We start from the raw sequence: 26,590 nt of genomic DNA, 5'->3' as shown, positions 1-26,590 counted from the left end.
AGTGGAAAAACTTTTCTTTCATGTTTCTGTTTTGTTTCATATTTTTATTTTCAAAATTTCAAGCTTTGATTTTATTTATAGATTTAATTATTTTATTTGATGGTAGAAGCATTTTTATTTTTTTGTTCATTTATTTGAACATGTAATATATTTTTAATAAATGACTGTATTGACAATATGACTCTAAAATTCATATAATATGATTTCAAACTAAATAATTATTTTTTTTGGTATAAAACCGAATAAACCGAAAACCGACGGTATATAAACCGAACCGAACCGAAGTAAATATGGATTTAGAATGGTAGTTATATTTTACTAACCGAAATACCGAAAACCGAAAAAAACCGAACCTAAACCGAACTGATATCCGGATTGAACACCCCTATACGACACTTCTCGGGAATCATGGGCTAAAACTGATATGATATGCGTCGTGCGAGTTGGAAATTGGAATCATGAGCTTGTTTGAATGTGACTTGTTACTAGAAATATAAAGACAAATACTATACAAGCATGGGAACATTCTACAGTTACAGACAAGTGGAGCTCCAGACAGAAAAATATAATAATAGAAATAGATATTGGTTAAGCGATAAAAAAGTGTGCAGTTATTAAAGAAAAAATAGATAAAAAGTGTAACTCCTGTTAAGTCGTTCAAAAAAAAAAAGTGCGACTCCTGTTTATTCATTTATTTAGTGGGAATCATCTCGTGGTGCATTGGATCCAGTATGTCAGGGTGGGCACCAGACAAGTACTTGCCGATTTTTTATTACTTGCTATTTGACTTGTCTTGTCCAAGTATTTTTTTTACCACTCGATACTTGACATCCTTGAAACAAATACTTGTTTTATTAAGTACTTGGAAAAAAATTTGATTCTTGCAAGTAATTTGCCTTGCCTTGTACTTGCTAAACCAAGTAATTGTCTCTTGATTACATACAAAAAAGATACATATTCTAAATTTTTAATATCCAAAAACACATGAATTTTCAAAGAAATAAACAAAAATAAAAGTAAGCGTTCAAAATACTGAAAGACCATATGAAACTCAATGTTCCTCCATTTTATTCATTTACTTTATTTCGATGTTCCAAATTTTTTTGCAAGTAACAAGTATTATTTAGCTAAGGCTAAACAATTTGTAAAGAACAAACCTAATATCTCTAACCTTATCTCTCTAACCCTCACTCCCAAAGAAGTCGTAACCTCCGTTTGCCTCCGGCACGGCTGTCCGTTTGACGTTGCCGGAGGGCTCCTCTCCCCTTATCTCTTTTTTCTCTTTTGCTCTTCTGTCATCCTCTGGCTGCCTCCGATATGTGTCTGTCCCTGGGTCTCGAGATTCGTTGGTGGAGAAACCTAGGCTGAAGCCGACAGCCGTATTGATTTCCTAGTGGAGATGCGAGGTAGGTGTAGCGGTGACTGGTGGTTAGGGTTGGATTTTGGGGTTGGGATCTGTTGGTGGTCGATTTTCATTCTTAGATCTACGACAAATACCATCGATTCGTAGCGCGTGCTCTGGAGGGGTGGCTTCTCCGCTCGGGATCTGCTCGTCTACCTGTCTCCCGTCTCTTCTCGTTGTCCCTGTGGAGATGTTCGGCAGCGCGTGAGCTTTCCCTACGCGTGGTGTCTCGTCGTAGGGCGGTTCAGGTTGTCCAACGCTCAGTAGGTGCGGTGTGGGTCTTCTCCATCAGCGTGTTTGTAGGACTGTTCGGATTTGTCATGTGTCGTCTCCGGTGGTCTTCATCTTGGCGCGTGCCCTGACGATTGGGCCTCCGACGAGAAGTCGTCTATGGCTTGGGTTTGGAACCTCTTCGCGGGCTGCTTGCTTGTCCCCCTCTGGTCATGGCGTTCCCCTTTGCGCTCGTAAAGGAACTCTTCGTGTCTCATTTGGTGTCCTTTTAACGGCTATTCTTCATCTACTTCTGGTTCCGTTCGAGTCGGTCAACTTCTCTGGTTCTCGGAGACTGTCCATGTTGAGATTATCTTAACCGCTGGGTCATTCGGTTAGGATGCGTCTCGTGTTTTCCATGTGCTTGAACTCGTCATCCCAGCACTTGAGCCAAGTGCGCGGGCGCTTTAAGCTCATGTGGATGTGTTCTTCCGGCTCGTGTGGTAGCCCAGAGTGTAATGTGTGGAGTTGCGGCTGCTTCTCGCCCCGTTTTGTGCAGTTTCTTGGCGCATGGCTCCTTGAAGGTTTTGCGTCCGAATAAATGTTTGGTCTTGTTAATGCGGGCGTACTGGGGCTCTTCAGTAGCTGTCTGTTTCGTGTTGGTGGATGCTTATGATGTCTATCTCGAGCTGTTCTTGGTCGAGCCAATCATAAAGAGCGGATTATCGGGGAGGCCAAAATTATCGGGTTCCGACTCTCGTCTTAACTGTGGTTCTTCCTTTTGCGGCAAGCGTTGGTACGAATTAGTTGAGAGCTCCGAAGAGTGGCTTCTGCTTGTTGTGTCTGTCACTGTATTGTCATGATCGAATCGGTGTTTAAGTTTTTTATTTTATTTTCTCTGCTTCTTGTTGCCATTGTACTTCTGTCAAAAATTGAAAAATTGGTAATAGTAATCTTTACATTCTTACCAAAAAAAAATTATTTAGCAAGTAACAAGTATTTTATAGAACGAGTAACAAGTAACGAGTAACGAGGCAAATACCAAAAAATAAAACGATACTTGATACTTGTCTTGTCTTTGCAAGTAGTAAATTTTTTTGACTTGTTACTTGTCTTGCTAACGGCAAGTACTCAGACTTTTCAAGACGAATACGGTCAAATCACGAGTATCGAGCAATGATGCCCAACCATCTCCTTCCTGCAGATCTCCAATATTCGATGATAAGCAGCCACGAGGTTGGTAATCATACATTCATATAATGTTCTCTTGTCGTCTTTCCTATCTTTGATTTCCCCTCAAATAATGTCTTTTTGATTATAATATCAGAAGGTATGGAATAATAAGCGAGCTTTGATGTTCGTGAAAGAACAATACCAACAAGTTCGTGTTTATTTTATTTGAATAGTTCACGTTTTTAGCATGATGAACACAGTACCTACCAATGCATAACTTAGATCTGCTTTCTTTCTAATTGGTGATATGATTTTAATTAGTATTTTTTTTTGTCTTTGGTTTCAAGACTTAAGATTTAATAAATTCCAAGTACAAGTTCCAATTACATATATATGGAAGAAATGACAAATGTTAACAAAGATAATTAACCATAAACCAGTGTTGATGGTATAGATTGGTGTATCTTATAACGGTACAGGTTTTAAAAGCCATGAAATAGGGTGTTGAAATAAACTTATTTTAACATGCTCTCTAGTTTTGTTCAAAAAAAAAAAAACATGCTCTCTAGTTTTTTTTGAAGTCCGAAAGAAATATGAGTTAGATGTCCGAATATTTTAGGTAAGCAAAAAAGGTATTTAAAACGTTATTCTTTTAGGTGAATTGAGATTTTGGGGGAACATGATAGGAAAGGAACTATGTGGCCTATGAAATGAATGTTGAGAAATGGACTATGCCTGGACCACAGCAACATGATGTACATATCGGACAAAACTCATATCATCTGATTGTTTAATGTCTAGTGAGTGTTTTTAAGTTCTGCTTAAATTAAGAAACGCACTAATACACACCTGAAATGACGTACCCGAATCTAAACTTTTTGGATTTACGTTAAAGCTTTTAGGATTCATTTATTACAAAAGGATTAAAAAATACAGAAATGCTTATAAATCTAAAAAATACCCATCTATACTATTATTTATGAAGTGATTTAGCTTATTTGTCATGATTTCCATAATTTTAGGTAATTTTGCTTATTTTTCATGTTTTAATTAGGTTAAACTGAGTCATTAATTTATTAATAGCTTTAAGTTGAGTCCATATTTATTAGTTTAAATAATATAACTATAAAATATGCAATTAGATATATAATAATTTTGATTTTTCTTATTTGTCATGTTCTCCACGATTTTAGTCAATTCGCTTATTTGTTTTATTAGGTTTTAGCTTAGTCATTGATTTATTAATAACTTTTAGCTGAATCACTAATTTATTAATAATTTTTAGCATAATCACTAATTTATTAATTAAAAAAATATCTGTAATAAATTTTATATATAATTAAAAACGAATTTTGATTTAATAATATTTAAATCCATATGTTATATTAAAATTCTTGTTTTCTTATTTGTCATATTTTATTAGGTTTTATGCTTTTATATAGGTCATTGATTTCTTATTAGTTTTTAACTGAGTATTTATTAATTTTCACAAAACCTGTGATGAATTTTATATATAATAAAACACACATTTTATTTTTATAATATTAAATTTATATGTTATATTAAATAATTAATTATACTAATATAACAAAATTCTGAAATATATTTAAAAATTAAGAGAATTTTTATTTATATTGTGTTGCTATCTGAAAACAATATTTTTATTATAAGGTTAAAAAACTAAGATATAAAACAGTTTATAATTAAATATTAGTCAAACAAAAATATTTATATAAAGATATTTTCTAAACTATATCTAATATATGAGTGTTTTAAAACTTTAAACACAATGATAAGTAGATAGTTTGATGAACGTTTTTTGACATATATAAATAATTTGATGTTTGATTTAACTATTTAAAATCATAAATAATAACTTAACTTGTGAGTGAATTCAAAACAATTTTTTTGCTTTTACTTTAAACCAGTTTAAGTTTAATCCGTGAAACACTATAGCTTCATTTGATGACCACTAGAAGAATGAAAAAAATGAACAAAATAAAAAATAAAATTTCATTCGAGGAATTGAAAAAATAAAAAAAAAATATGAATTTTTGTTCAATTTGTTCCTTATCAAAATTGCACAGGAAATTTTTTTCTTATAAATTCATTCCTCCATGGGAAATTTAGAATAAAAAAGTAAGATTTACCTTTCAATAATTTAACTAAAATTTCAACATATCTGGTATTAATTTTGAGGAACAAAAAATTCACCATCATTTGTTTCCTTCAACACGTTCACCAATTAGAATTTTATAATGCCGATTTTTGGATTAATAAGACAAAATAATAAGTGTTCGTAAGATGATTATGCCCACATGTGCGGACAAAACACCAAGTATACATTATACATACCGGAAGCCAAAACCGGTTAGTAACAAGAAAAATCGACCTGTATGACTATTTGGATTGTGTTAAAGAGGATTCATGCTATTGCTACAAACCGTTGTGGTGCATATCTAAAGGCTAAAGCCATCAGAAAATCACCATGTCTCAGGAGGCATTGACCAGACCGATCCTTGCGTCCCAACACCTTCACCCACGGGAACTGAACCGATTCCAGCTTCCGTTTGTAGAGCCAAAAATGCTTGAATCTCATCATCGAGACTGTTATAGTAAGATGTTGGTTGAGGCTGAGGAAGTGTTTGAGCTTGTGCCTGAACCGGCATATTATTATAAGCTGTTGCCTGAGGAAGTGTTTGAGCTTGCGTCTGAACCGGCTGAGTGGGTCGAATGATCATGTGGTCATACCCCGTGGAACCTGGCATTAGACTGCCTCTCATACGGATCTGTGGTGGCCGCCAGTTTCCTGTGCTAGCAGGAGTCAAATTCATGGACTCACGCGACACTGCGCCACCAAGATTCCGTCTTTGAACAGGTGTTTGCATGTGTCTCTGGACGGAGGTTTCTCCATAGTTGACACCTAAAGTTTGGGGACGTGTAATGGAAGATGGGATCGATCTGTCCTGTACAGTGGACAAGCTCCTGCTGGGAAGCCTCTGGTTCTGCAAACAGATGAGAACATAATTTTTAAACAGATGAAAAACAGAACATAACAGTTGAGTAAAAATGGACGACGAACCTGCATTGCATACTGGTGATGCAACGGAGGAGGCATGGATGTCAATGGAGTTTGAGTTGTGCTATTTCCATAGATGTGGTTCCATCTCTCCATCAAATCAGTGGTTCTCCCAAGACAATTTCTAAGCGGCGTAACATGTGACCCTTGAAACTGAGAAGACTGAGCACCAGGCATTGGTATGTGAAAGCTGGCCGTATTTGTAGCTAATCTCTCTAGCGGATATGGGTAGGTACGAATGACATCTCTTGCTGCTGAGTTGATGAACTGTTGCTGCCCATCAAAAGTATTCAAAGTTTGGGGTAACTCTGGCAGTGCGTCGGCTGAAGCAGAAGACGGACACTGAATCTCGGATACACAAGGCTTCTGTTCATTGACATGAGTGCCTCCGGATATTTCCATTTCATCCTCATCTCTGGTAAGATCCAAAACAGTAGGCCCCAGGTTTTGGAAACTAGTTGGGTCCCCGTGTCCATGAGTGGTTTCCGGCACAGCTCCCACATTCTCATCGTTCTCCGTTACGACCTTCCATGATCCATCAGAAGAGATAACCACATCCGTAGCATTACATCCAACCTCTTCTAGAATCTGTGGATATTGGACAAGGTTGGTTATACAATGTAGGATGTAAAAAGATGTACCACCAAGTAGCAGTAGTAAAGCTACTTACCTTTCTCATGTTTTGATCTACACGGATGTCGGTATAGCAGACAGACTGATTGCAATGCGGGCAGCGCCACGATGGTATTCTCGTATTTATTTTGACATAGTTCCACAAATCAAAACACTACAACAGAAAATCACAATATATTATAATTTCTCGTACTAAACAGATATCAAAACACAAGACTGATACTATCATTTCTCGTACTAAACAGAAAATGTGCGTCACCTGAAGATGTTTACAGGCATGACCCTTCACAGGAAGTTTGAAACGTGTCCGGCTGTTACAATGGTGATGATAAATCTTTAAAGGTTCAGGTAACTGTGGAAGCAATTTCTTTAGATGTAAATTTAGAATAACATCCCCGTACCTGATAGGACAACTGAGAGATATCCTTGATGGGCCTTCAATTATGTCACAATCTACAGAAAAAAATGAAAAAAGACAAACAATGGTTGATCTAGAGAAGAGTTTTCTCAGAAAAAAAATGTATGAATGCAAAATGACTACATGACTTGATGACTTCATTGTGGGATGTGCAATAAACCTTAAGCGAATGATTTTTTCTCCTAGTGACTAAAAGCTCTCACCTGAATTTGATTCAGTGACTTCAGAGCGAACATAATCTTTCAGCAACGGATTGGCCGGCAGTGATATGGTATCAAACAAGGCAATAATAATGAAGTAACTACCTATAACAAATGGACATCTAATCATTATCGCTGCAAATGAGAAGACGAAACAAAGATGATGTCTAAAATATCAATTGAACAGAAACCTCCAAAACAGCCTATTGTTTGGAGAAGATTTGACCCAGCGTTGAGCAGGCTAGTAACATTCGTTGGACACTGCGGCCCAGTATCCTGAAAAAGTTGCAATAAACAATTTACTTGTAAAATAGTAAGTACTTCAAAAAGATATCCGAGAAACAAGCGAAATGCACAAACCATTGATAAGCCATATCTCTTGTCAACGCCCTTTCCATTCAACAGAAAGCTGCAATTTCACATAAAAGCCAAAGTTAACATACAGAAACTGTTTCCCAAAACGGAAAAGGGAAAGCAATACAACCACACCTGACTTCTTGAGGATGTATAATACAACTAGATTTGCTTATGTCCTCTGTCCGGAAAACAAATAGTCCCTGAAGAGCAAGCAAGATCATTAAGCATAATAAGTGGATAGATTAACAAAGATCCAAACATCTAAAATGCTGAAGTGACACGACCAGCAAAGCTTAAACTTAGGCTTAAAAGAACATTCATGCATCTACATACCTAGTTGCACTAAAACCATTAATGCAGGAGAAACAACACATGCACAATACAGTATGAGCGACAAAAGCGAATTTATATGAAGACGCAAAAGGTAGCACCAAGACTAGCAGAGAAACAAAACGCATCCATAACATAAATTCCAACACATACCACTTTCTGTTTGGGAGAATGTTGCAACATCTTTTTTGAAATATAGAAGTCCTTCATCAATATATTTGATTCTGCCTGCCAGAAGAGAAAAAAACTAACTTAGCACACATTAAAAGCTGCTCAGAACTGAATAAGAAAAAAAAAATCACCTCCGACTCAGAAGAAACAAGAATTTGCCCCAGCTTTGTAAATGGATAGAACCTACAGAAGGAAAAAGGAGAAGATTCAAACAAACCAACATCGCGATCTTAGCACCCCAGCTAGTGTGAGATAAGTGAATGAACAAGATTGCCTAAGAAGCTATCAGATATATTCAATTACTCATTCCTCATAAGTTAAAATAGCATAAGAAAACTGCAGCCTACCTCTCCATGACCTGAAGAATTAGACTGACGGGACTATTTAGACCAGAGGCGACGTTTTCAGGACCGCTGAAACCATTCCACATCTGCACACGAAGAAAAACATCAACTAAATAAAAAATCTTGAATATCCTAAAAAGAAATAGAAGTTCGTCTAGAACTACACATACCGAGTCTACATGAGCCAGTAGTTCTTGAGTTTCTCTCTCCGGGAACCATCCAAGCTCACAAGCAGTCTGTGCAAGAAACATAAATATAGTATCATATATAGTATATACCTCAAGTATATACCCTATACACTACACAGTATCCGTTATATCTAAATCACCAAACTTGAAAGAAAATTTGAATGTAGTGGCTCTACCAAAATGTGACCATAACGAACATCATTCATAACGATCGCAAGAGTTACTAATTCTAACTCTGTTCTTATGTTACCTTCACTGAGATCATCAGCACCATTATCACTGCCTTCGTTTCATCATCACATCTACGTCGACACACCTGCAACATACAACACAGAAACATTAACTAACCCAGACAAGAAGAAACACCTCGAAAAATTGAAACTTTACAAGACAAAAATAGTAAACAAACTTGATTGAGGAGTGTCTTAGCAAGCTCTTGAGCATCCACGGGAACTTCATCGTTCCCAATTGAGGCATCGATACGACTGCAATTCACGAAAACCCTAATTTCAATCTACGGAAGATTCCACCGAATAATTGAGAAAGAAATGCAGAGACACAAAGATCAATCAATTTACTTAGCGAGGGAGAAGCAGTAAGCGTGAAACTCTTTGTTGCTCTCGACAACCTCACTGCGATGGTTCAACCTATACGTAAACAATGGAGAATGTTCGTTTAACTCTATTTTTTTAATCGGAAAAAGTCAAACTACACAGATATAGAATATTTGACTAAACACACAGTATAAGAGAAGAGCAAATACGTAGAACTCGTCGGAATCACCATTGAAGATTCTTCTTCTTCAGCCGTCTCCGAGAAGTTAATCCCAAACCGTCACGGCGTCACGACGTAGCTGGTAGGCAGTAGCTTATAACTTTTGTATAGTTTGCAGTTTAATCCTCAGCTATTTATAATTTCTCAGCGTGGTCCTTATAACGTTTGCTAATTGTTACTAGACACCCTTCTAGTTATTGTCTTTCTCTATTCCCCCGTTGAAAATATGAACGGACGATAACAAATCAACTCAATTTTTAAGGCTAGATTAAGTGCCACGCTGGCAATCCGCGGGGCTCTAAGACTAACCAATCAGAGTTAATATTTGCAGCCTATAAATAGAGAAGAGCAAAGAAGCCCTAAAGCCACTCAACATCTCCGCTCTCACACTTTCACCAACTATCTCTATTCAATTTCGATTCGAAAGAGACGATGAGCACCGGCGCAGCAAGCGGCACGACGAAAGGAGGGAGAGGAAAGCCAAAGGCCACCAAGTCCGTCTCTCGTTCCTCGAAAGCCGGTCTTCAGTTCCCCGTCGGAAGAATCGCGAGATTCCTCAAAGCCGGTAAATACGCGGAGCGTGTCGGTGCCGGAGCTCCGGTTTACCTCTCCGCCGTTCTCGAGTACCTCGCCGCTGAGGTATTATTATCACGAATCGGTTCGATTTGATAGATTAGTTAGATTTCGTATCATTTCTCGTTCTGATTGGATTCGATTGGATTTTGATTAGGTGTTGGAGCTCGCTGGAAACGCGGCGAGGGATAACAAGAAGACGCGTATTGTCCCGAGGCATATTCAGCTTGCGGTGAGGAATGATGAGGAGCTGAGTAAGCTTCTGGGAGCTGTGACGATTGCTAACGGAGGAGTGTTGCCGAATATTCATTCGAATCTTTTGCCTTCCAAGGTTGGGAAGAACAAAGGAGATATTGGATCTGCTTCTCAAGAGTTTTGAGTTTCATTTTATCTCTTGTTTTTTTGGATGTAACTTTAGCTAATATATGCTTCTTGATTAATATCGTAAGGTTTGCCCCAAAAAAAATCGAAATCAAACTTTATATGTGTATGTGTGTGGTCGGCTTGTAATCTTCTACGCCTAAAACTATAACTATTATCCAAGAATCGTTTTCAGTATTTATTTCGGTTTGGATAATCTAAGTTGGAGGAGTATCTCTGTTGTTGCCTGAAAGAAATGATAAATGTATAAAACTATTTAATAGACTTCTCCCAATATGATTTTTTCAGTACTTAATCGATCAAGTTTAGCAATAGATGCAATTACATACCTAGTGATTAAGCTTAGACACACAAACTAAGCCAGGTCTCGAGCCTCCTTATTACATTACTATCTTCCTTGAAGAAGTAACAACTTAGCCCTGAAGACCAATAATGCCTGCAATATGATAGACCAAAGGTCAGTCAGTTGAACCTTTCCGAGTCTATTATATCGATTGACAAAATCCATCAGGAGCAAAAGGTGTGGTTCTATGGACTGAACTGACCATTATTAATCTCTGGTCACTTCCCAAACATATACAGCTAGCAAAACACTTCTAGATCGGCATGCTGTAACCAAGTACAAAACAATAATGCATCAGAGCAAATGGGCCCCCCATTTAAAACTGGTGGACTCTTTGGAATCTCAGCTTGTGGGCTCCCAGTTAAAATAAATTAGTGGACTATCTCTCTCTCTCACCGCTCTTTATGAGATTAATTAATGACACATCAATTCCGCTACTGAAATAAATATGCACAACCGTCCCAAATTGATAGGATTGATAATCAGTTCACCGATGAAATAACAATTGAGTTATGTGGATGAGCTGTTGTGTAGTGTTCACAACTCCAATCATAAATTTTTGTTTTGAGTGAGAAAATTTAATATTCTTTGGCGTTACGTTTTATATTGTTGAGGTCTTTAGGGATAATATTTGATTACGTAATTAAATCTTAGCGTTGCTAAAGGCCATATAAATGAGAAAGCAATTAAAAAGAAAAAAAGAGAGAGAGTTGGTGATCGGAATGGACTCACGATTCACGCGTGTTATACGCTCTTCAAAAGGCATTCAAAATTTAATTAAAAAGCGTCATTTATTACCCAATCACATTCTCTCCTATATTTTCGCATCTACCAAATTGCAATCTCACTTAAAATTTTTGTTTTATCCCCAAATCTCACTTATAAATGTATTTTTAATCGAATATAATACCCAGGCCCGTTACATAACCCACCGCAGAACAATTTGTTTTTTTTTAGTGAAATTGGCATTAGGTACAACAAATGTTAACCATCTCCATCTCAGCACCATACTTTTTTTTTTTTTTTTTTTCCCCGTGTGTTTGATGTTTTGAACACATTCCTCATATACTCGGCCTTCACTGTTTTCTTTTAATTCTAGGTTTCCAGAGAAACCCCACCGCTCTCGCTAGTTCTCGATCTCTGCTTCTCCGCCCATCTCAAGTTCCGTTTTGTTCTTCGTTGTGGATACACGGTAATATTTTCTTCTCGATTTTCCTTTAGGAATTTTCTGTGAAATAGAAATCACTAGGGCTCTGGAAGATCCGATCCATGAGTGTGATCTGAGTTTTTCTATTTTACTGGATCACGACTCGAAAACGCCGTCGTTTACTATTTTGCCCTTTCGTTTTTTTTGAATATATGAACTACAGTGACGTCGTCGTCGAATATTAAACGCTGGGAGTTTTGATTTTCCCGATACTCGAAAAACGCGTTGCCGACAAGCAAGTTAGTGTCGGCGGTATCGCTAAGGTAAAAAAAGAATCGCGTTTGAGAACGCGATTGACGACGATAAACTAGTAGCGGTTTCACTTTCCTGCATACTTGAATCGCGAATCGCTACCTTTTGTTTATTTATAGATTTTTTTCGCTCGTGTGCTGGTTGAATGGGTTGGTTACGTTTCGTTATGTTCTAATCAGAGAGAGAGAGTCTTATGATTGGGACTATTGATCTGATTTTGATGTACTTTCAGAGTATCAAATGTTTTCATGAGTTGAGTGATTTCTGATGTGTTATATTATATCCTCTTAATTTTTGTTAACATAGGTGCGGAGAGAGTCCTCCTGCAAGTGGGCAGCTGTTTGAAGTTTGTGAGTTCGAGTTTGTTTAGCCACAGCAACCATGAATATGCCGTTGTTGGATATTCAACCACGAACGTTGAAGTTTGTAGGTAAGCTGTCAAGACGATTGATTCTTTATCACTTGCTTAATGACCTTTTTTTACTTCAGTTACTAGAAACTGTGGTTCTCGTTAAAAAAAAGGAAAACTGATTTCTCTGAATTGTCAATTATTTCCTTGGAATTAGAATTGTCATAGTAGTGCCATTGTGTAATGTTAAGGTGTCTGTTGTGTTGAGGAACTTTCAAACTACTTTCACGCTGCTGCATCTGTGTGTTGTGTAATACTCTGAAGATGGAAGTGGCTAGGATATTTTTGCCTTGCTTTTCAAAACATCTGTAGTTTTTTTTTTTTTTAAAGACTAAACTGTTTCTCTCTTTTGTAGTTGATCTCAAGAAGCAGAGTACCTGCGTGGTACAGCTTACCAATACAACCCATCTTTTTGTTGCTTTTAAGGTCTGAACACATTTTCTCAATCTTCTTCTCTCTTTTTATCCGGCTTCAGGATATCTAAGATCTTTAAAATTTCTGAGGAAAATTATTTCTCTGAATAAGACACCTAAAATAGTTGTGGTTTTGGTGTTTTGACAGGTCAAGACTACATCACCGAAGAAGTACTGTGTCCGTCCAAATGTTGGCGTTGTGGCACCAAAATCAACCTGCGAATTCTCTGGTATGCCAACTATTTATATCCTTTCGAACAATGCTTGAATCTCTTGCACTTACGTTTCTTCGGTCCGTGGGATTAAGGTGTTGCATGATGTGTACTGGCGTGGGAATCGAACTGAAATGTTTATATTATTGCATAGATTTTTCCTTTGTCTCTCAGCGTTTGGACATTGTCTTAGGAACCTAGGCTTTCAGAGTTCAAACTGTAGCTGTCCAAAAGGGAAGATGTATCTGCTCCGGATGGAATTGCTAATCAAGTTTTATGTTATTGCAGTGATTATGCAAGCTTTCAAAGAGCCACCTCCAGATATGGCTTGCAAGGACAAGTTCTTAATCCAGAGTACTGCTGTGCCTGAGGAAACAACTGATGAAGACATCACTGCTAGCATGGTAATCCTTCTGAGCCTCTCTGTCCTGAAATTCGGTTATTTGGTCTGTATATTCATTCGTTTATTCTTTTCAGTTCTCCAAAGCGGAAGGCAAACACATTGAGGAAAACAAACTGAGAGTCACTCTCGTGATGGCTTCTGACTCACCTGAACTATCTCCAATTAAGGGGACACTCAAGCAGGAAGCATTATTTGAAGATTCCATCCCCAAGGATCGATTACATGGTCAATCAGAGACTCTTCCTCCACAATATGTAAGAAGAGTATTTACTCTCTTCACAGCCAAGCTTTTTTTTTTTGAGATTTTGGTAATATATGAAGAGTAATCGTCAAGCAGTGTGTGTAGTTCATTCCCACCAACTCCAACTTCATTTTAGCTTAGCCTATATTCACATTTATTGGGTCCAGTAGGCAGCTTCTTATACTTGTTTGTTCATTTTCAATCTTTATTTTTCTAGGAGAGTGAGATTGTAAAGGAGCCGCCGAGGATGGTTGGGCATGATGAGTTAAAGCAACCAAGGAAAGGCGTCATAGATTTTATTGAAAATGACATAAAGGCAACTAAAGGTGGTGGCTACGATTCATCAAAAATGGCAAAAGAAGCTGACTCTGATCTTATTAGGTCTCATAAGGATGAGGATGATGGAAGGGTAATAAAGCCAACACATGATTTGGGTACTACCACGAATATGGCCATGGATCTTTCTGGGGACCAAGGGTTTGCTAATCGAAAACCCTCAGCCAACAGTGTGACTTATCCTGAAGAACCAAAGATGCATAGAGACAGAGACGTTGTCCAGCAGCAGAAAACAGATGCTCAGAATATCAAAGCATTGGATGAGTATAAGTTGGTTAAAGACATTGAGGAGATGAAGCTGAAAGTCAATGCTCTTGAATCCAAGCTAAAACAGGTTTGGTTATGAAATATAGAAGTCCATAACTTAGGTGCAATCTTCTATGCACTGCTAACGAGTTAAAAACCTAATGCAGGCTGATTCAACCATTTCGAAGCTAATGGAGGAGCGGTCTATAAGCTCTCAACATAGAGAAAGCTTGCAACAAGAGCTGGTGAGAGTAGTATAGTTAGTAGTGACTGACTTACATAACTGTTTCTTTTAATAACCACAAGTAATAATGGTGATGCAGGCGGAGATGAGGACGAAGAAGATAGTGAAAGAAGTGCACATTGGGTTCCCTCTGCTGTTTGTATGCGTGGTTGCATTCATCAGCATTGTTATCGGGTATTGTCTGCGCACATGACTGCTCGGTCTCTCCCTTTATATCTCTTAGCAAGTGTGCAGTCAGAAAATATATAGACAAAGGAAGGGAGCTTAATGATTGGTCTCGTTTTGGTCATAATGATGTTTCTCCAGGCACTTTTAATATGAATTATTATAGACTGTATAGCGTCGAGTGTTAGTTGACACAAGTGGACATACGGTATGATGATTTGGCTTTGTTTCTCTGCTCTTTTACTTTCTATTTTAAAGAAAAAATAATAACGATAAATGATGGTTGTAACTCTTTTAAGCATCGACATGAAAAGTATATTACAAAGAACGCAAATGGCAATTTTATTTTTCTTTTGAAAAATGGGTAATACTATTGGTTGACATATGGGGAAACGGGTAGTGCGTGATATTGTACAACAAAAGACAAATCCAGAGAGGCAAGCAAATTAGCAAAATGTGACTTTTTATATATCTTCAAATTGTATACGAAAAGTTGTGTGATTATGGTTTTCTATTTTGTTCCAAGTTACACTAAATTCTGCATTTAGTTTTTCTAAACTTGAGTCTTGAGGATGTCCCAGTTGCAGTGAATGATTCCCTTTAATCATGGAGAAAATCAATGTAAAATTTTCTGTTTTCATGTCACACTTTAGGTCTGGGTGTTCGGGCACCTGTTGGCGTTCGGGTCGAGTTTTTCGGATTTCGGTTCTCTTTTATAACACCTCATAGGTCTCATTCTAGTAAATTTGTAAGTACGAGTCGGGTTCGGATATAACACATCGGGTTCGGATCGGTTTTGTATCACATCATAGAACCCATAAAGTAATCATATATCATTCGGATTCGGGTTATATCGGATCGGTTTGGATATACCCGAAATAAAATCTAAAATTTAAAAGTAAAACATAAGAAATATATATTTATTTATATATAATTAAGTATTTAAGGTAGTTATTTAAATTTTAAATACTTATTGTTAGATAACATATCAAAATAAATATGAAATTGAATATTTGAAGTATATATATTCATGTTTCATATAATTATATTGTATATTATTTTGGACATTCTGATCAGTTTCTTCGTTCGGGTTACCCGTTCGGGTTCGCTTAATAACACTTCGGGTTCGGATATGTTTTGTACCACCTTAAAAGACTCGGGTATTTTTTACATTTCGGACCGGATACGGATCGGATTTTTCGGTTCGGGTTCGGTTCGGATTTCGGGTTACGGATATTATGCCCATGCCTATCACACTTTATGTTTACCACCCATTACAACTACTTTCACCAAAATGTCATATAGCTTGCAAGTCTTGGTTAATACATGCACGAATCCTCCATCAAGTCCGCAATGTTCATAAGTAAAATTACGAACGAAAGTTCCATATCAAGCTATTTATTTTCACCGATACACTATGTAGAATATGTTCTAGAGTTCCTTTTATGGCAATACTCGATGATAAATAAACTTGGTGGATCGTTTACTAAATAATTCAGTAACGTTTTATTAGGGGAGATAAACATTTTTTCATGGAGATCAAACTATCTTTGTTAATTTGACTACGTAAAATAGTTAATGGAAAAGGCAAGAGTGACTCGTGAGCTTGGTAGATACAAAAGAGGTTGTCAAGAAAAGCAGGTCTAAAAGCTCTTCCCTCTTCTTTAAGTCACCCAATTAATTTCACATATATACATACACATATTGCATTAAATTCATTTATGTATAATATACATATTCATACATCTATAAAGATCAGCATTATTAAACTCGAGATCTAGAGAGAGAGAGAAAGATGGGGAGGCCTCCATGCTGTGACAAGATACGGATCAAGAAAGGACCATGGACTCCTGAAGAAGACATCATTCTTGTTTCTTACATCCAAGAACATGGTCCTGGAAACTGGAGATCTGTTCCCACCAACACTGGTCATTACTTTAACATATTTTCTTCTAGTTTTATTTTATTTTATTTCAGTTGTTGTTTGCATATGTGTCCTGATGATTGTATCTTTGGCATCTAAAAGGGTTATTGAGATGCAGCAAGAGCTGTAGACTGAGATGGACAAACTATCTGAGACCTGGAATCAAACGTGGAAACTTCACTCCTCATGAGGAGGGAATGATCATTCACTTACAAGCCCTATTGGGTAACAAGTAATCTCATTACTCAACACCTCTTTTCTTATTTTAAATTTTCTTTTTGTTATAATCTTGATGATATGAACCCTAACTTGGCTTATTGTCCACATATGGATGTGGTTGGATATTAAGATGGGCGTCCATAGCTTCATATCTACCACAAAGAACTGATAATGATATCAAAAACTATTGGAACACCCATTTGAAGAAGAAACTTAACAAGTCTGAGAGTGAAGAGAGAAGCATTTCAGAAAACATCACGTTGCAAACTTCAGCCACAAGAAACGCCATTAATCATAGATCTACCTATGCTTCAAGCACTGAAAACATTTCTCGCCTTCTAGAAGGTTGGATGAGAGCATCCCCAAAGAGTAGCACGGCTAGTTTCTTGGAACAAAAAGTGCAAAACAGGACGAACGATCTCATGGATCATCACAATGATGAGTCTCCATATGAGCAAGGTTCTTGGGATCAGGGATTCCATGTTCATCCAAAGAAATCAGAGGAAAACGTTAAATGCGATCATGATGTTCAAGAAGATGGTGATGGTGATGGTGATGGTGATGCTACTCCACCATTGACATTTATTGAGAAATGGCTTTTGGAGGAAACAAATACTGGTGGTCAAATGGAGGTGATGAGTCCATTGATGGAGCTCTCTAATATGCTTTAATTTAGGAGATGTCCCCCTCTCTCTTTTTCTTTCTCCCTGTGAATCTTATTAATGAGACCACTAATTTTATAGACACAAATAAAGAAACCAAAATACATAATATCATATGTTTTTTTGGTTTCTCTAATATATATATATATATATTTAGTTAATGCTCACTACATAAGTTGTAACTAATCTGAACTTGTCTACTTATTTATCAATTTGTAATATTATATTTAGAGGTTAAATATTATGTAATATTAAGAGAGCTTCCTCGAAAATCACATCAGTTTATTAGAGGTTGATCAACGTCAATGGAATGTGAAAAATATATTTGGAACTCTTGTTAGTTGTTACCTTTTAGTCCATAACAAAAAGATGAATGGGAGATGTAAGTTAAGGCTTTATATCATACACGAAAACGTGTAATCTTTATATTTGAAGAAATTAGAAATAATAATGAATGTAGGCCATCCATACTAAAGATGGTTAAACGTATATGAAAAAGAGAAACCCATACGTAATGATCGCTGAGCATCCTCCAATAATGGCGCTATATGTTATATGGTAGTCATTTTCTTCTCTTAAACTTATAATTTTAAGCATTAAAGTTCGAAAATAATTTAGCATTTTTATAAAATACGTATATTCTATTTTTTTCTTCTGACGTTTATCATTTCATCATGCAAGAGGAACATATCACATCTTGTTCATCCATTACGGGTCGGTGATAAGGTCTGAAATGGGCCTGTAGCCGACACAAGTTGGTCAAGCTTGGGTTTGGACCAAGCTTACTTTCGGCAGCCATTAGTAGCTGACTTCACCGTCCACCTTCACTTTCAATCTTTGCCTACCATATAAAAAGGATTATTCGTTTTAAAGACTACCAAAAGCATTTTATATTAATAAAAAGGTATAATTATTAGAATTAGCACCAATACTGCCAATTGTCAAAGCATTTTCTAGTCTGTTTCCACCATGTTTATCTTTTGTTTTCCCTTGGTGTTTGGTCTGGTCAATCAAATAGATCTCATTCAATGTTTCAAATAAAAAGAAAATTATTTTTAGGCTTATTAAATAATTCGAGGGTTGTCAGTCCTAGCTGGGTCTATGTAAGTGTTCTCCTTTTCTGAGTATTTTTTTGTTATAAAATAATAAAAATTTGGAATCAAACAAAACAGAGCAAGTAGCTTTTGTAATTATTGTACTTTGAACTCTGTGATCAAAACATTCGATCCAAAAAGAAATATACTTCCACTGACTCTGGTGATCCTTCCTACCTCATGATCAAAAGGTTAGCTTCCTTTACATATAAGATAACAGAACCAAGCTTATGTTTTTGTTCTTGATTCGTATAAACTTGTGTGCCCCTTGATGCTACTATTCATCTTCTTTTAGTATATCTTTCTTAAGCTAGCTTGGTGTGATCGTTCTATTCTAATTTTGATTTCTTCTTTTTTTTCCCCCCAAAAAATTGTAAGTTGAGCTGTCTATTTCTCTTTTAGATCTCTTTATTGTAGGAAACACTTGATCTAGAGTAGTCCAATTATTAAAAAAAAAATACTTATGTTTGGAAAAGCTGTTCTTTACTGTGGAAAATAGACCAAGACAAGGATCATAAGCTTAACTTCTATGTATGCCCTTGTTTTAGTTTTAGTCAACGTTCTCTTCTTGTATCTGTTTCTAGCCTTAACTAAATGTTTGATTTGCATTTTGCAGATTTGAAACCTGCTATTATTGATTCTTGATCTTTATATGTTATACCAACAAGATGGATACTACACAGATGAAATCTCAAACTACTTCAAGGAGTTTCACAAGAGCTTTGGCACTAGCCTTCAACGAGTGGCTGCTGATGGTCATGCTCTTTGCTAACTCCATATTCACCTACGTGATCACGAAGTTTGCAGATTACTCCGACCTCCAGTCTCCATGTCTTATATGCTCAAGGCTTGATCATATCCTTGGGAAGAAAAAAGATTTGAAGACATCTCATTGGGACATGTTTTGCTCTAAACACAGATCAGAAATCTCGTCGTTGGTTTACTGTCAATCTCATGGCAAGCTTGTAGATGTCCGTGGAATGTGTGAAGCTTGCCTTCTCTCCTTTGATAAGACCAATAAGTCCAATGCTGAAAGTTACAAATTATTGGTTGGGAAGTTGGATGACCAACCAAGCAAAAGTCCAAGACACTGCACATGTTGTAATCAGCTGTGGACACCACAAACTGATTCTACTGGTGAGGGGTTGGCTAAACCGGAAAAACTAACCAAGATTGGTTTGGTTGGTGATTTAAGAACCGGGAAAGAATCTACTGCATCCAAGAAAAGTGTCAGGTTTAATGATTTGCCTCATGTTGGGTACACTGAGCTAAAGATTCATTCAGATACAGAACAAGAAGATGTATTTTCAGAAGATGAAGGTGTTGCGGTTAAAGAAGAGGATCATAGGATTCAAAATGTGGACCTGGAGATATTTGAGAAGGTGTTGAAGGAGGAAGAAATCATTTCATTAGATGGTATTTTTGTAACATCAAGAGCCATGGAACATTCTGCACATGTCTTGAAAGAGAAGGAAGATTTGATTCACTTCCAAGATGCCTTAATGGAGGTGAGTGAGATTAGTCCAATCAATGATGTGTTTGGAACATCAGAGAAGGTGTTAAAGGAAGAAGAGATCACATCATTAGATCATCTTCTCTTAACATCACAAGGCATAGAGGATTCTTCAGCTGTTATGCAGGAGAAAGAAGATTTGATTCACCTCGAAGATATTTCTTTAACATTTGATTTTAAGGAACATCTTAAAAAGGCCTTAGTAGAGGAGACAGAGCTTACAGGTACTTCAACATCAGTTGCAACTGAATCTCCTGAAGATCTCTTAGTGGAGGAGACAGTTTTAAAGGAGGAGGAAGAAGAGCTGGTTCACCTTCAAGAAACTTCTTTAGGTGAAGATTCTAAGGAAAGTCTTGCAGATGCCTTGACTGAGGAGACTGAGCTTGTGTGCCTCAATGATGTTACTACTTCAACATCAGTTGCGGCTGAAACTTCTGAAGATGTCTTAGTGGGAGAGGCTATTCTAAAGAAGGAGGAAGAAGAGCTGCTTCACCTCCAAGATACTTCTTTAACACCAGATTCTACGGAAAGTCCTGCAGATGCCTTGACTGAGAAGACTGAGCTTGTCTGCCTCAATGATGTCACTACTTCAACATCATCAGATGCTGCTGAAACTCCTGAACATCTCTCAAAGGAAACTGAACTTCTTCCCCTCCATGAAACATCTCCAGAAGAGGTTCCTGAATCATTCACTACAACTGAAACCCATGTTGATACATCAAAGGAGAAGGACACAAACCAAGCTGATATGACCTCTCTGGAATCTGAATATGTAGTTGTATCACCTTCAAAATCTACAAACTCCATGCCTGAATATTCAAATGAAAACTGTAAGTTTTCTCAACACCATTTTTCCTGTAGGATTTAAATTATTGTGAAATAGTTATTAGTCTCTTATGAAATAAACACATTTTCATAACAGGTGTATCAAACAACAAGGAAGAAACATCTCTTACATTGTCTGAGATGGTTTCTCACACAGAAGCTGCTCTTGACTCAGAATCCTCTTCTTTCAACTCAATGTCAGTAGCAGCAGAAACAAACCTTGACTCAGGTGAGTGGACTCAAGGAGGTGGTGAGTTGCTGGATCTTGCTGATGCATACAAAAACATCATTGTACACAACGAGAGTAATAGAGAAGCACATATAGAGCAATGGATGAGTAAAGACACTTCTAGAGTTAGCCAAGACCTTAAAGCACTACTCACTCAAATCTCAGCTTCTCGTATAAGCCCCAGGATATCTATTGTTGATCAGGAGACAAAGAACCTAGACTATGAAGATATGCAGTTGCTGATTCAAAAGAGAATGCTGGAGAGGAACGAGAGCACCTTATCATTAGAAGGTGTTTCCGTGAGCGAGATAGAAGGAGAAAGCGAGGTTGAGAGGTTGAAAAGACAGGTTGATCACGACAGGAAGTTTCTCACCGGTTTGTACAAAGAGCTGGAGGAAGAGAGAAGCGCTTCAGCTGTTGCTACGAACCAAGCGATGGCTATGATCACGAGGCTGCAGGAAGAGAAGGCTACGTTTCAGATGGAGGCTTTGCAGAACCTTAGGATGATGGAAGAGCAAGCTCAGTACGATCTGGAGGCGATACAGAAACTTAACGAGTTGCTTGTTGAGAGAGAGAAGGTTATTCAAGATTTAGAAGCTGAGATTGATTACTTCAGGGGTCTGGAGAATAAGAAGATACAGAACTGTTTAACTGGTTTTGATGAAGAGAGATTATATATCACTAGTTGTTTGGAGAGGATTGAGAACATGGTGCAAGAAGATGTGAATGGTGAGGCTCTTGTTGATAACTTAGTAACACAAGAATCTGTTACTGAGCTACGTGAGAGAGTAGAGAAGCTTAAGGGATGCTTTGATCTTTTGGAGCATGTTGTGAACTCTCTAGGGTATGGGAGTGAAGGTATACAGTTTGTTGAGGAAATAGCTTCTCATTTGCAAACCCTCAGAATGAAAAGACATAAGCATACAGAGAGTTGATTGCCGCTTCTACCTGTAAACAATATTCACAAAGGTATTCCTCTATACTGGTTTTATTTTTGTGTTGATTGGAGTTTTCAAATATCTTTTCTGGCCAGAATGTACAAATTCATGTGTTGTTCTGTTTTTTTCTTATTTTAGATAACTTTGTGGAGAAGATATTGTAAAGCAATCTTAAAGAAAGCAACAGTGGTGTAAAATCTTAAGGAATTTGTACAGCACATTCTTCGTGGCCTTTCCTAATTTCGTATAGAATAATAATCTCAGTACTCTACAGTTTCCAGGAACAATTCATATATTTGGGTCTGGTGTGCATAATCACTTTGTAAGTTTTCACTTTCTTTGGGGTAATTTTATGATGTTTTCTTATAGGATTGAGTGAATGTGTGTGTGGGGTGGGGAGTATTGTTCTGAAGTTCTCATTTAATATTTTTTAATTACTTGCATTGATACAAATATGGTGAAAAAGCCTAAAGCATTTGTTAAACTGATATTCCTTTGCAAATGATTTGTAAATTTTGAACGAGTTATAGGTATACATTATAAGCTACATAATATATTTTTAGGAAACGTTCAAATTATACTAAACATAATAGAATGAAAACATAACCAATCTATTTCTACAGAAAAATAAAATAAAAAACTAAATTAGGCAAAGAGAATATATCAGTAACATATATACATATATATAATTGTTATTCTTAGATTTGAACCTAGACTATGATAAAACAATGACATTAGTGCAAATCATTCGGATGCAAATATTAATAGTTTAAACGGAATAAAGAATAGTTTTGCAAAACACACTACATCTAAATTACATGGGCTCAGAAATATTTCTCGTATCCCAAACAACTAGACGGAAATCCCTTATCACTAGAGCATACATACTTGTGCAAGCAAAATACAGTAACTTGAATATAAGCAATGCCAGCAGCCAAAAGATCAGAATTCAAGACCATGCATAGAGACTAAACTCAGTGAAACCACAAGATTATAATGTTAAACAAACTAGTACCCCCTAAACTGAAAAGAGGCTGCGCTGGAAGGATCACATTAAAAAGAGAAAAGCTCAAACAAACAATTAGACAGGAAGTGTGGTATCATCATAGATGCAGAGTATTATATTAGTGTCAATAATGAAGCCATATTGCAGAATCGCATGACTCAAGACACATAAGAATCCTGACAAGTTTTCAAACAAGACCTAACCAGCAAAAATACCTAACCGAGGAGAGATGAGTTAAGAGGAGACAAAAAAAGACATTAGTTTCTTCCCTTTACTATAGATAACAGATGCTTTAAGGGGTTAAAGGGAAAACAAAAAAGAAGCTCTCACTCTCTCACACGGATCCAAAATCCATTAGTTTCTTATTCTCAGCCACTTCTCTGCTTCTTCTTATCTCTGCAACCAAAAAAATAACAAACACAAAACATGAGATCAGAGAAGAGAGATTGCTCAATGGTAATCAGCAGAGAAATTGATCAGAGAATGAGAAATTACCTATGGTCATGGCACGGGCTTCTTCTTCTTCTTCTTAAGTTCTGACGCTTCGGTGGTGTAATCCTCCTCTTGCGTGTGGGTTCAGCTTCAGACTCATCTTCATCTTCACCGTCACTGTCACCGTCATCACCTTCACAATCTCTGCAGTCTCCTCATCAGCGATGGAAATGACCATGTGAAGCGTAGCTAAAGAGACACGGAAGTATCCATTACTCCCTGACATTCGTACCGTTGCTCGATTTGCAGATAGCAATAACTTCCCCATTGTCGACAATCTGTATGTCAACAATGATAACCGAGGAAATAAGAATTTGCCTTTGTAGGTCCATAGTAAATGTCATCCTACACAAAAACCAATTATCATGATGATTTGAAATAAATTTAAGGGCAAATCTCCAAAATAGCACCTTTCTAAGTTTATATCACAAAAATAGCATTCAAAAACTAAAATGACCAAAATAGCACCTTTCTAATTTTATCATTTGAAAATTTTAATTTTTTTATTTTTCAAAATTTGAAATCTTATCCCAAAACTTCATTTCTCAACTCTAAACCCTAAACCCTAAACTCTAAACCCTAAACCCTAAACTCTAAATCCTAAACCCCACCCTTTAACTCTAAACCCTAAGTTTGTGACTTTTGATAAAACATTAAGTGCTATTTTTGTGACTTTTAATCTTGAGTGCTAGTTTGGGAATAAAAACTTGATTTAGTGTTATTTTTTTCTTTTTCTCTGAATTTAATCAGTTAAAAAAGAAGATATATACCTCACCGAGAGTTGGGAGAACTCAGCCCCGATTGGCTGTGTGCGGAGCTGGACCAGTGCTTCTTCTAAGGTGGCAAAAGAGTTGATGGTGATGTGAGGTTCTGGATCAGCTGGAGGGTGTTGATTGCAGTCATACACAAGCACTCTTTCTTTAGGCACTCCTCCGTGGTCTAACATGAACTGAAAGGCGTCGCAGGTATGACCGACTTTAGCAGCTGGGTCTTGTCCACGCAAATCAATCTGGAGACACGTATGAGTTGAGGGACAGAGGAACAACACAGGATGTGCCTCTTTTGGTTTCGAATAGGACCAGAAAGCTCATTCCATAACTCGAGTTCCACAAGCTCTCTGTAAAGCTAATAAACAAAACAAGCTGTGTGCTGTTAGAAATAAGATATCGAAAGAGTAATGTGGTGATTTCAAAGAGTTAATGTACCTGTTTTTCCTCGCTTGCTGCTGCCAAAACAACATGATAATCTTCCCATCATCAGTTCTAGATGTTCTGGTTGTATGGTGCTAAAGAGTTCATCCTTCAGACGTGTCGAAATCTCATCGGGAAGAAGGCCTACTAGATCAGGCCTTCCTATATCCACATAATCATCATCATCCGAGTCCCCCATATCCTCCTTAGCTTAACCAGAACACAAAAGCCAATCTTTCTTACCAACAAATCTTCCAAATTTTAAGAAATCTCGGTTTATTATTAGCCAGCCCTAGAAGAATTTTGTATAATAGATGGCCTTGCCTTTATTAACCCAAGCCCATTCATAAGCCATAACCTTATTTAGTCTGCCTAATTAACCAATATATATTTAGTTAACGTAAGAAATTTTTTAAATCTAATTTATATTTAAAAATAAATTTCATTAAATATTATAGATTTGATTATTTTCTTACTAATATTTAATATAGATTTGATATATATTAAATCAATTTGTATAAAACTAATAAAAATGATATAACATTGTATAATTATCAAAAAATTAGCATAAACAATATTTATAAAATTTGTATATAAAAACTAATGATCTTACGATTAGATATTTAAATTTTTAAAAAATTGTAGAAATTTTTGAAAGCTTTAGTAATACAAATTGTATAATTATACAAAAATAATAATATTTCAAAATTTGAAATGTTATATATGAATATATTTATTTTATAGATGATGTATGAGCTATTACCATATTTAAAAAAAAGTTTACAAAAAAGAAATATCAATATTAAATGTAATATATGAATTATTACCATATTCTAATAAATTTGCCAAAAATATAAATCAACATTAAATGAAATTATACATGTATTTTTCCGAAAGCCATGTCATCAATTTCAGCAGCCATGTCATATTTGTTTTGTAAAATTGATTGTATATAGTACATGTGGCAAAATCACTTCACAAATATAGTATAGGGGATCAATTAACTTCACATGCAAAAATCAAGATAACTTTGGTTCTCGGTTCTGAAAGAATAATAAGAGTTGGGAGACTACGAAGAAGAAGAGAAAAACGCCCTTCTTTGGCCCGAATAATAATTATTGGCTTAAAATGTAACAAAGACACATTTCATTTATGCCTACCGTGACATCACATTGTTTTGGTGCACCTTCAGGCAAAACGTATCAAATGTGTAGTAGACTCTTGAAACTTATAAAAATTTTAATTTAAAATCTCAAGAGAGGATATTCTCTCCCAGACACGTTTCTCAAGAGAGTTTTATGATCTTTTCGGTAGTGGCTCCTGGTTTCCTTTGAACCATCGGTTATTTCCGTTTTTATGATGGTTGATCTTCTGCTCCCGTTCTGAACATCTCACCAATCTTGTCTCACTTTCCCTTTTTAGTCAATTTTCAAATCTCAAACTACCTCGATTGGCGAGCATCGTCGGTCCTCCGCGACTCCGGTCGGTATACCACCATGGGTGCCGTTGCCTTGGTTCAGATACACCTCCTCCTTCCCCATAGTCTGAGATCAGACATCCTCCGCTGAACAGAGAACCTAGAGTCGACGGTACTCCTCTAGGTACACGCTTGTTACGCCTGCAACAGTTACTTTCTGATCTAAGTGCTCTTCTCCAACTCAAAAGTTTGCCCGCTATCTATTATTATCAATTACTTCGCCCTCAAGTCTTCTAGATGAGGAGATTTACAGCCGAAGAAAAGGGGAAATGATTGACTACTAGAGACCCAAGCAAACCCCGAATCCGCATAAGAGC

At 36.7% G+C, this 26,590-nt stretch overlaps 5 protein-coding genes and 2 long non-coding RNA genes across 11 annotated transcripts in view; 4 read left to right on the top strand and 3 right to left on the bottom strand.

Moving 5' to 3' along the window:
- LOC106312193 overlaps positions 1–766 on the bottom strand; it is a 1,653-nt gene extending 887 nt beyond the window's left edge. Inside the window, exon 1 of the long non-coding RNA XR_001264146.1 lies at positions 392–766. This is a non-coding gene — a long non-coding RNA (uncharacterized LOC106312193). The remainder of the gene's footprint in view (positions 1–391) is intronic.
- A 4,324-nt stretch (positions 767–5,090) lies between these two features.
- Positions 5,091–9,576, bottom strand: LOC106312191. Of its 2 annotated transcripts, none has more exons than XM_013749607.1 (17): positions 9,269–9,576; positions 9,084–9,152; positions 8,915–9,008; positions 8,756–8,821; positions 8,488–8,553; positions 8,321–8,403; positions 8,105–8,156; positions 7,956–8,030; positions 7,605–7,672; positions 7,476–7,524; positions 7,307–7,391; positions 7,119–7,220; positions 6,899–6,950; positions 6,757–6,808; positions 6,535–6,651; positions 5,868–6,452; positions 5,091–5,790 (listed from the first exon to the last, which is right to left on the bottom strand). In XM_013749607.1, the coding sequence occupies exons 1-17, from the start codon at positions 9,289–9,291 to the stop codon at positions 5,269–5,271; spliced, it is 2,160 nt and encodes a 719-aa protein (XP_013605061.1). In that variant the 5' UTR covers positions 9,292–9,576; the 3' UTR covers positions 5,091–5,268. The 2 variants fall into 2 exon arrangements, with proteins under 2 accessions (XP_013605061.1, XP_013605062.1); XM_013749608.1 differs by having other exon boundaries at positions 8,915–8,990; positions 9,269–9,575.
- A 60-nt stretch (positions 9,577–9,636) lies between these two features.
- On the top strand, positions 9,637–10,308 carry LOC106312192 (probable histone H2AXa). Its single transcript, XM_013749609.1, has 2 exons — positions 9,637–9,918; positions 10,010–10,308. The coding sequence occupies exons 1-2, from the start codon at positions 9,712–9,714 to the stop codon at positions 10,229–10,231; spliced, it is 429 nt and encodes a 142-aa protein (XP_013605063.1). The 5' UTR covers positions 9,637–9,711; the 3' UTR covers positions 10,232–10,308.
- Positions 10,309–11,591: 1,283 nt separating this feature from the next.
- Positions 11,592–15,032, top strand: LOC106307188 (vesicle-associated protein 2-2-like). 2 transcript variants are annotated; one of them, XM_013744064.1, is made up of 10 exons: positions 11,594–11,768; positions 11,947–12,046; positions 12,342–12,465; positions 12,800–12,870; positions 13,006–13,087; positions 13,358–13,473; positions 13,547–13,726; positions 13,931–14,383; positions 14,463–14,540; positions 14,619–15,032. In XM_013744064.1, exons 3-10 carry the CDS (start codon positions 12,417–12,419, stop codon positions 14,730–14,732), a joined length of 1,143 nt encoding a protein of 380 aa, XP_013599518.1. In that variant the 5' UTR covers positions 11,594–11,768; positions 11,947–12,046; positions 12,342–12,416; the 3' UTR covers positions 14,733–15,032. The 2 variants fall into 2 exon arrangements, with proteins under 2 accessions (XP_013599517.1, XP_013599518.1); XM_013744063.1 differs by lacking the exon at positions 11,947–12,046 and having other exon boundaries at positions 11,592–11,768.
- Positions 15,033–16,401: 1,369 nt separating this feature from the next.
- On the top strand, positions 16,402–17,768 carry LOC106309660 (myb-related protein 306-like). Its single transcript, XM_013746739.1, has 3 exons — positions 16,402–16,632; positions 16,731–16,860; positions 16,978–17,768. Exons 1-3 carry the CDS (start codon positions 16,500–16,502, stop codon positions 17,516–17,518), a joined length of 804 nt encoding a protein of 267 aa, XP_013602193.1. The 5' UTR covers positions 16,402–16,499; the 3' UTR covers positions 17,519–17,768.
- Positions 17,769–18,466: 698 nt separating this feature from the next.
- LOC106312171 (myosin-binding protein 1-like) lies at positions 18,467–22,545 on the top strand. 2 transcript variants are annotated; one of them, XM_013749582.1, is made up of 4 exons: positions 18,467–18,794; positions 19,220–20,946; positions 21,039–22,139; positions 22,247–22,545. In XM_013749582.1, the coding sequence occupies exons 2-3, from the start codon at positions 19,272–19,274 to the stop codon at positions 22,103–22,105; spliced, it is 2,742 nt and encodes a 913-aa protein (XP_013605036.1). In that variant the 5' UTR covers positions 18,467–18,794; positions 19,220–19,271; the 3' UTR covers positions 22,106–22,139; positions 22,247–22,545. The 2 variants fall into 2 exon arrangements, with proteins under 2 accessions (XP_013605036.1, XP_013605037.1); XM_013749583.1 differs by lacking the exon at positions 18,467–18,794 and adding an exon at positions 19,065–19,134.
- A 689-nt stretch (positions 22,546–23,234) lies between these two features.
- On the bottom strand, positions 23,235–25,029 carry LOC106310360. 2 transcript variants are annotated; one of them, XR_001263771.1, is made up of 4 exons: positions 24,812–25,029; positions 24,377–24,731; positions 23,610–23,951; positions 23,235–23,510 (listed from the first exon to the last, which is right to left on the bottom strand). It is a non-coding gene; the product is annotated as an uncharacterized LOC106310360 (long non-coding RNA). The 2 variants fall into 2 exon arrangements; XR_001263770.1 differs by having other exon boundaries at positions 23,610–23,884.
- Positions 25,030–26,590: the final 1,561 nt, after the last annotated feature.

This window comes from Brassica oleracea, chromosome C8 (genome assembly GCF_000695525.1).
Source record: "Brassica oleracea var. oleracea cultivar TO1000 chromosome C8, BOL, whole genome shotgun sequence".
NCBI classification, from domain to species: domain Eukaryota; kingdom Viridiplantae; phylum Streptophyta; class Magnoliopsida; order Brassicales; family Brassicaceae; genus Brassica; species Brassica oleracea.
The sequence above is the reverse complement of the archived record's forward strand: the minus strand, read 5'-3'. Positions and strand labels throughout refer to the sequence as shown.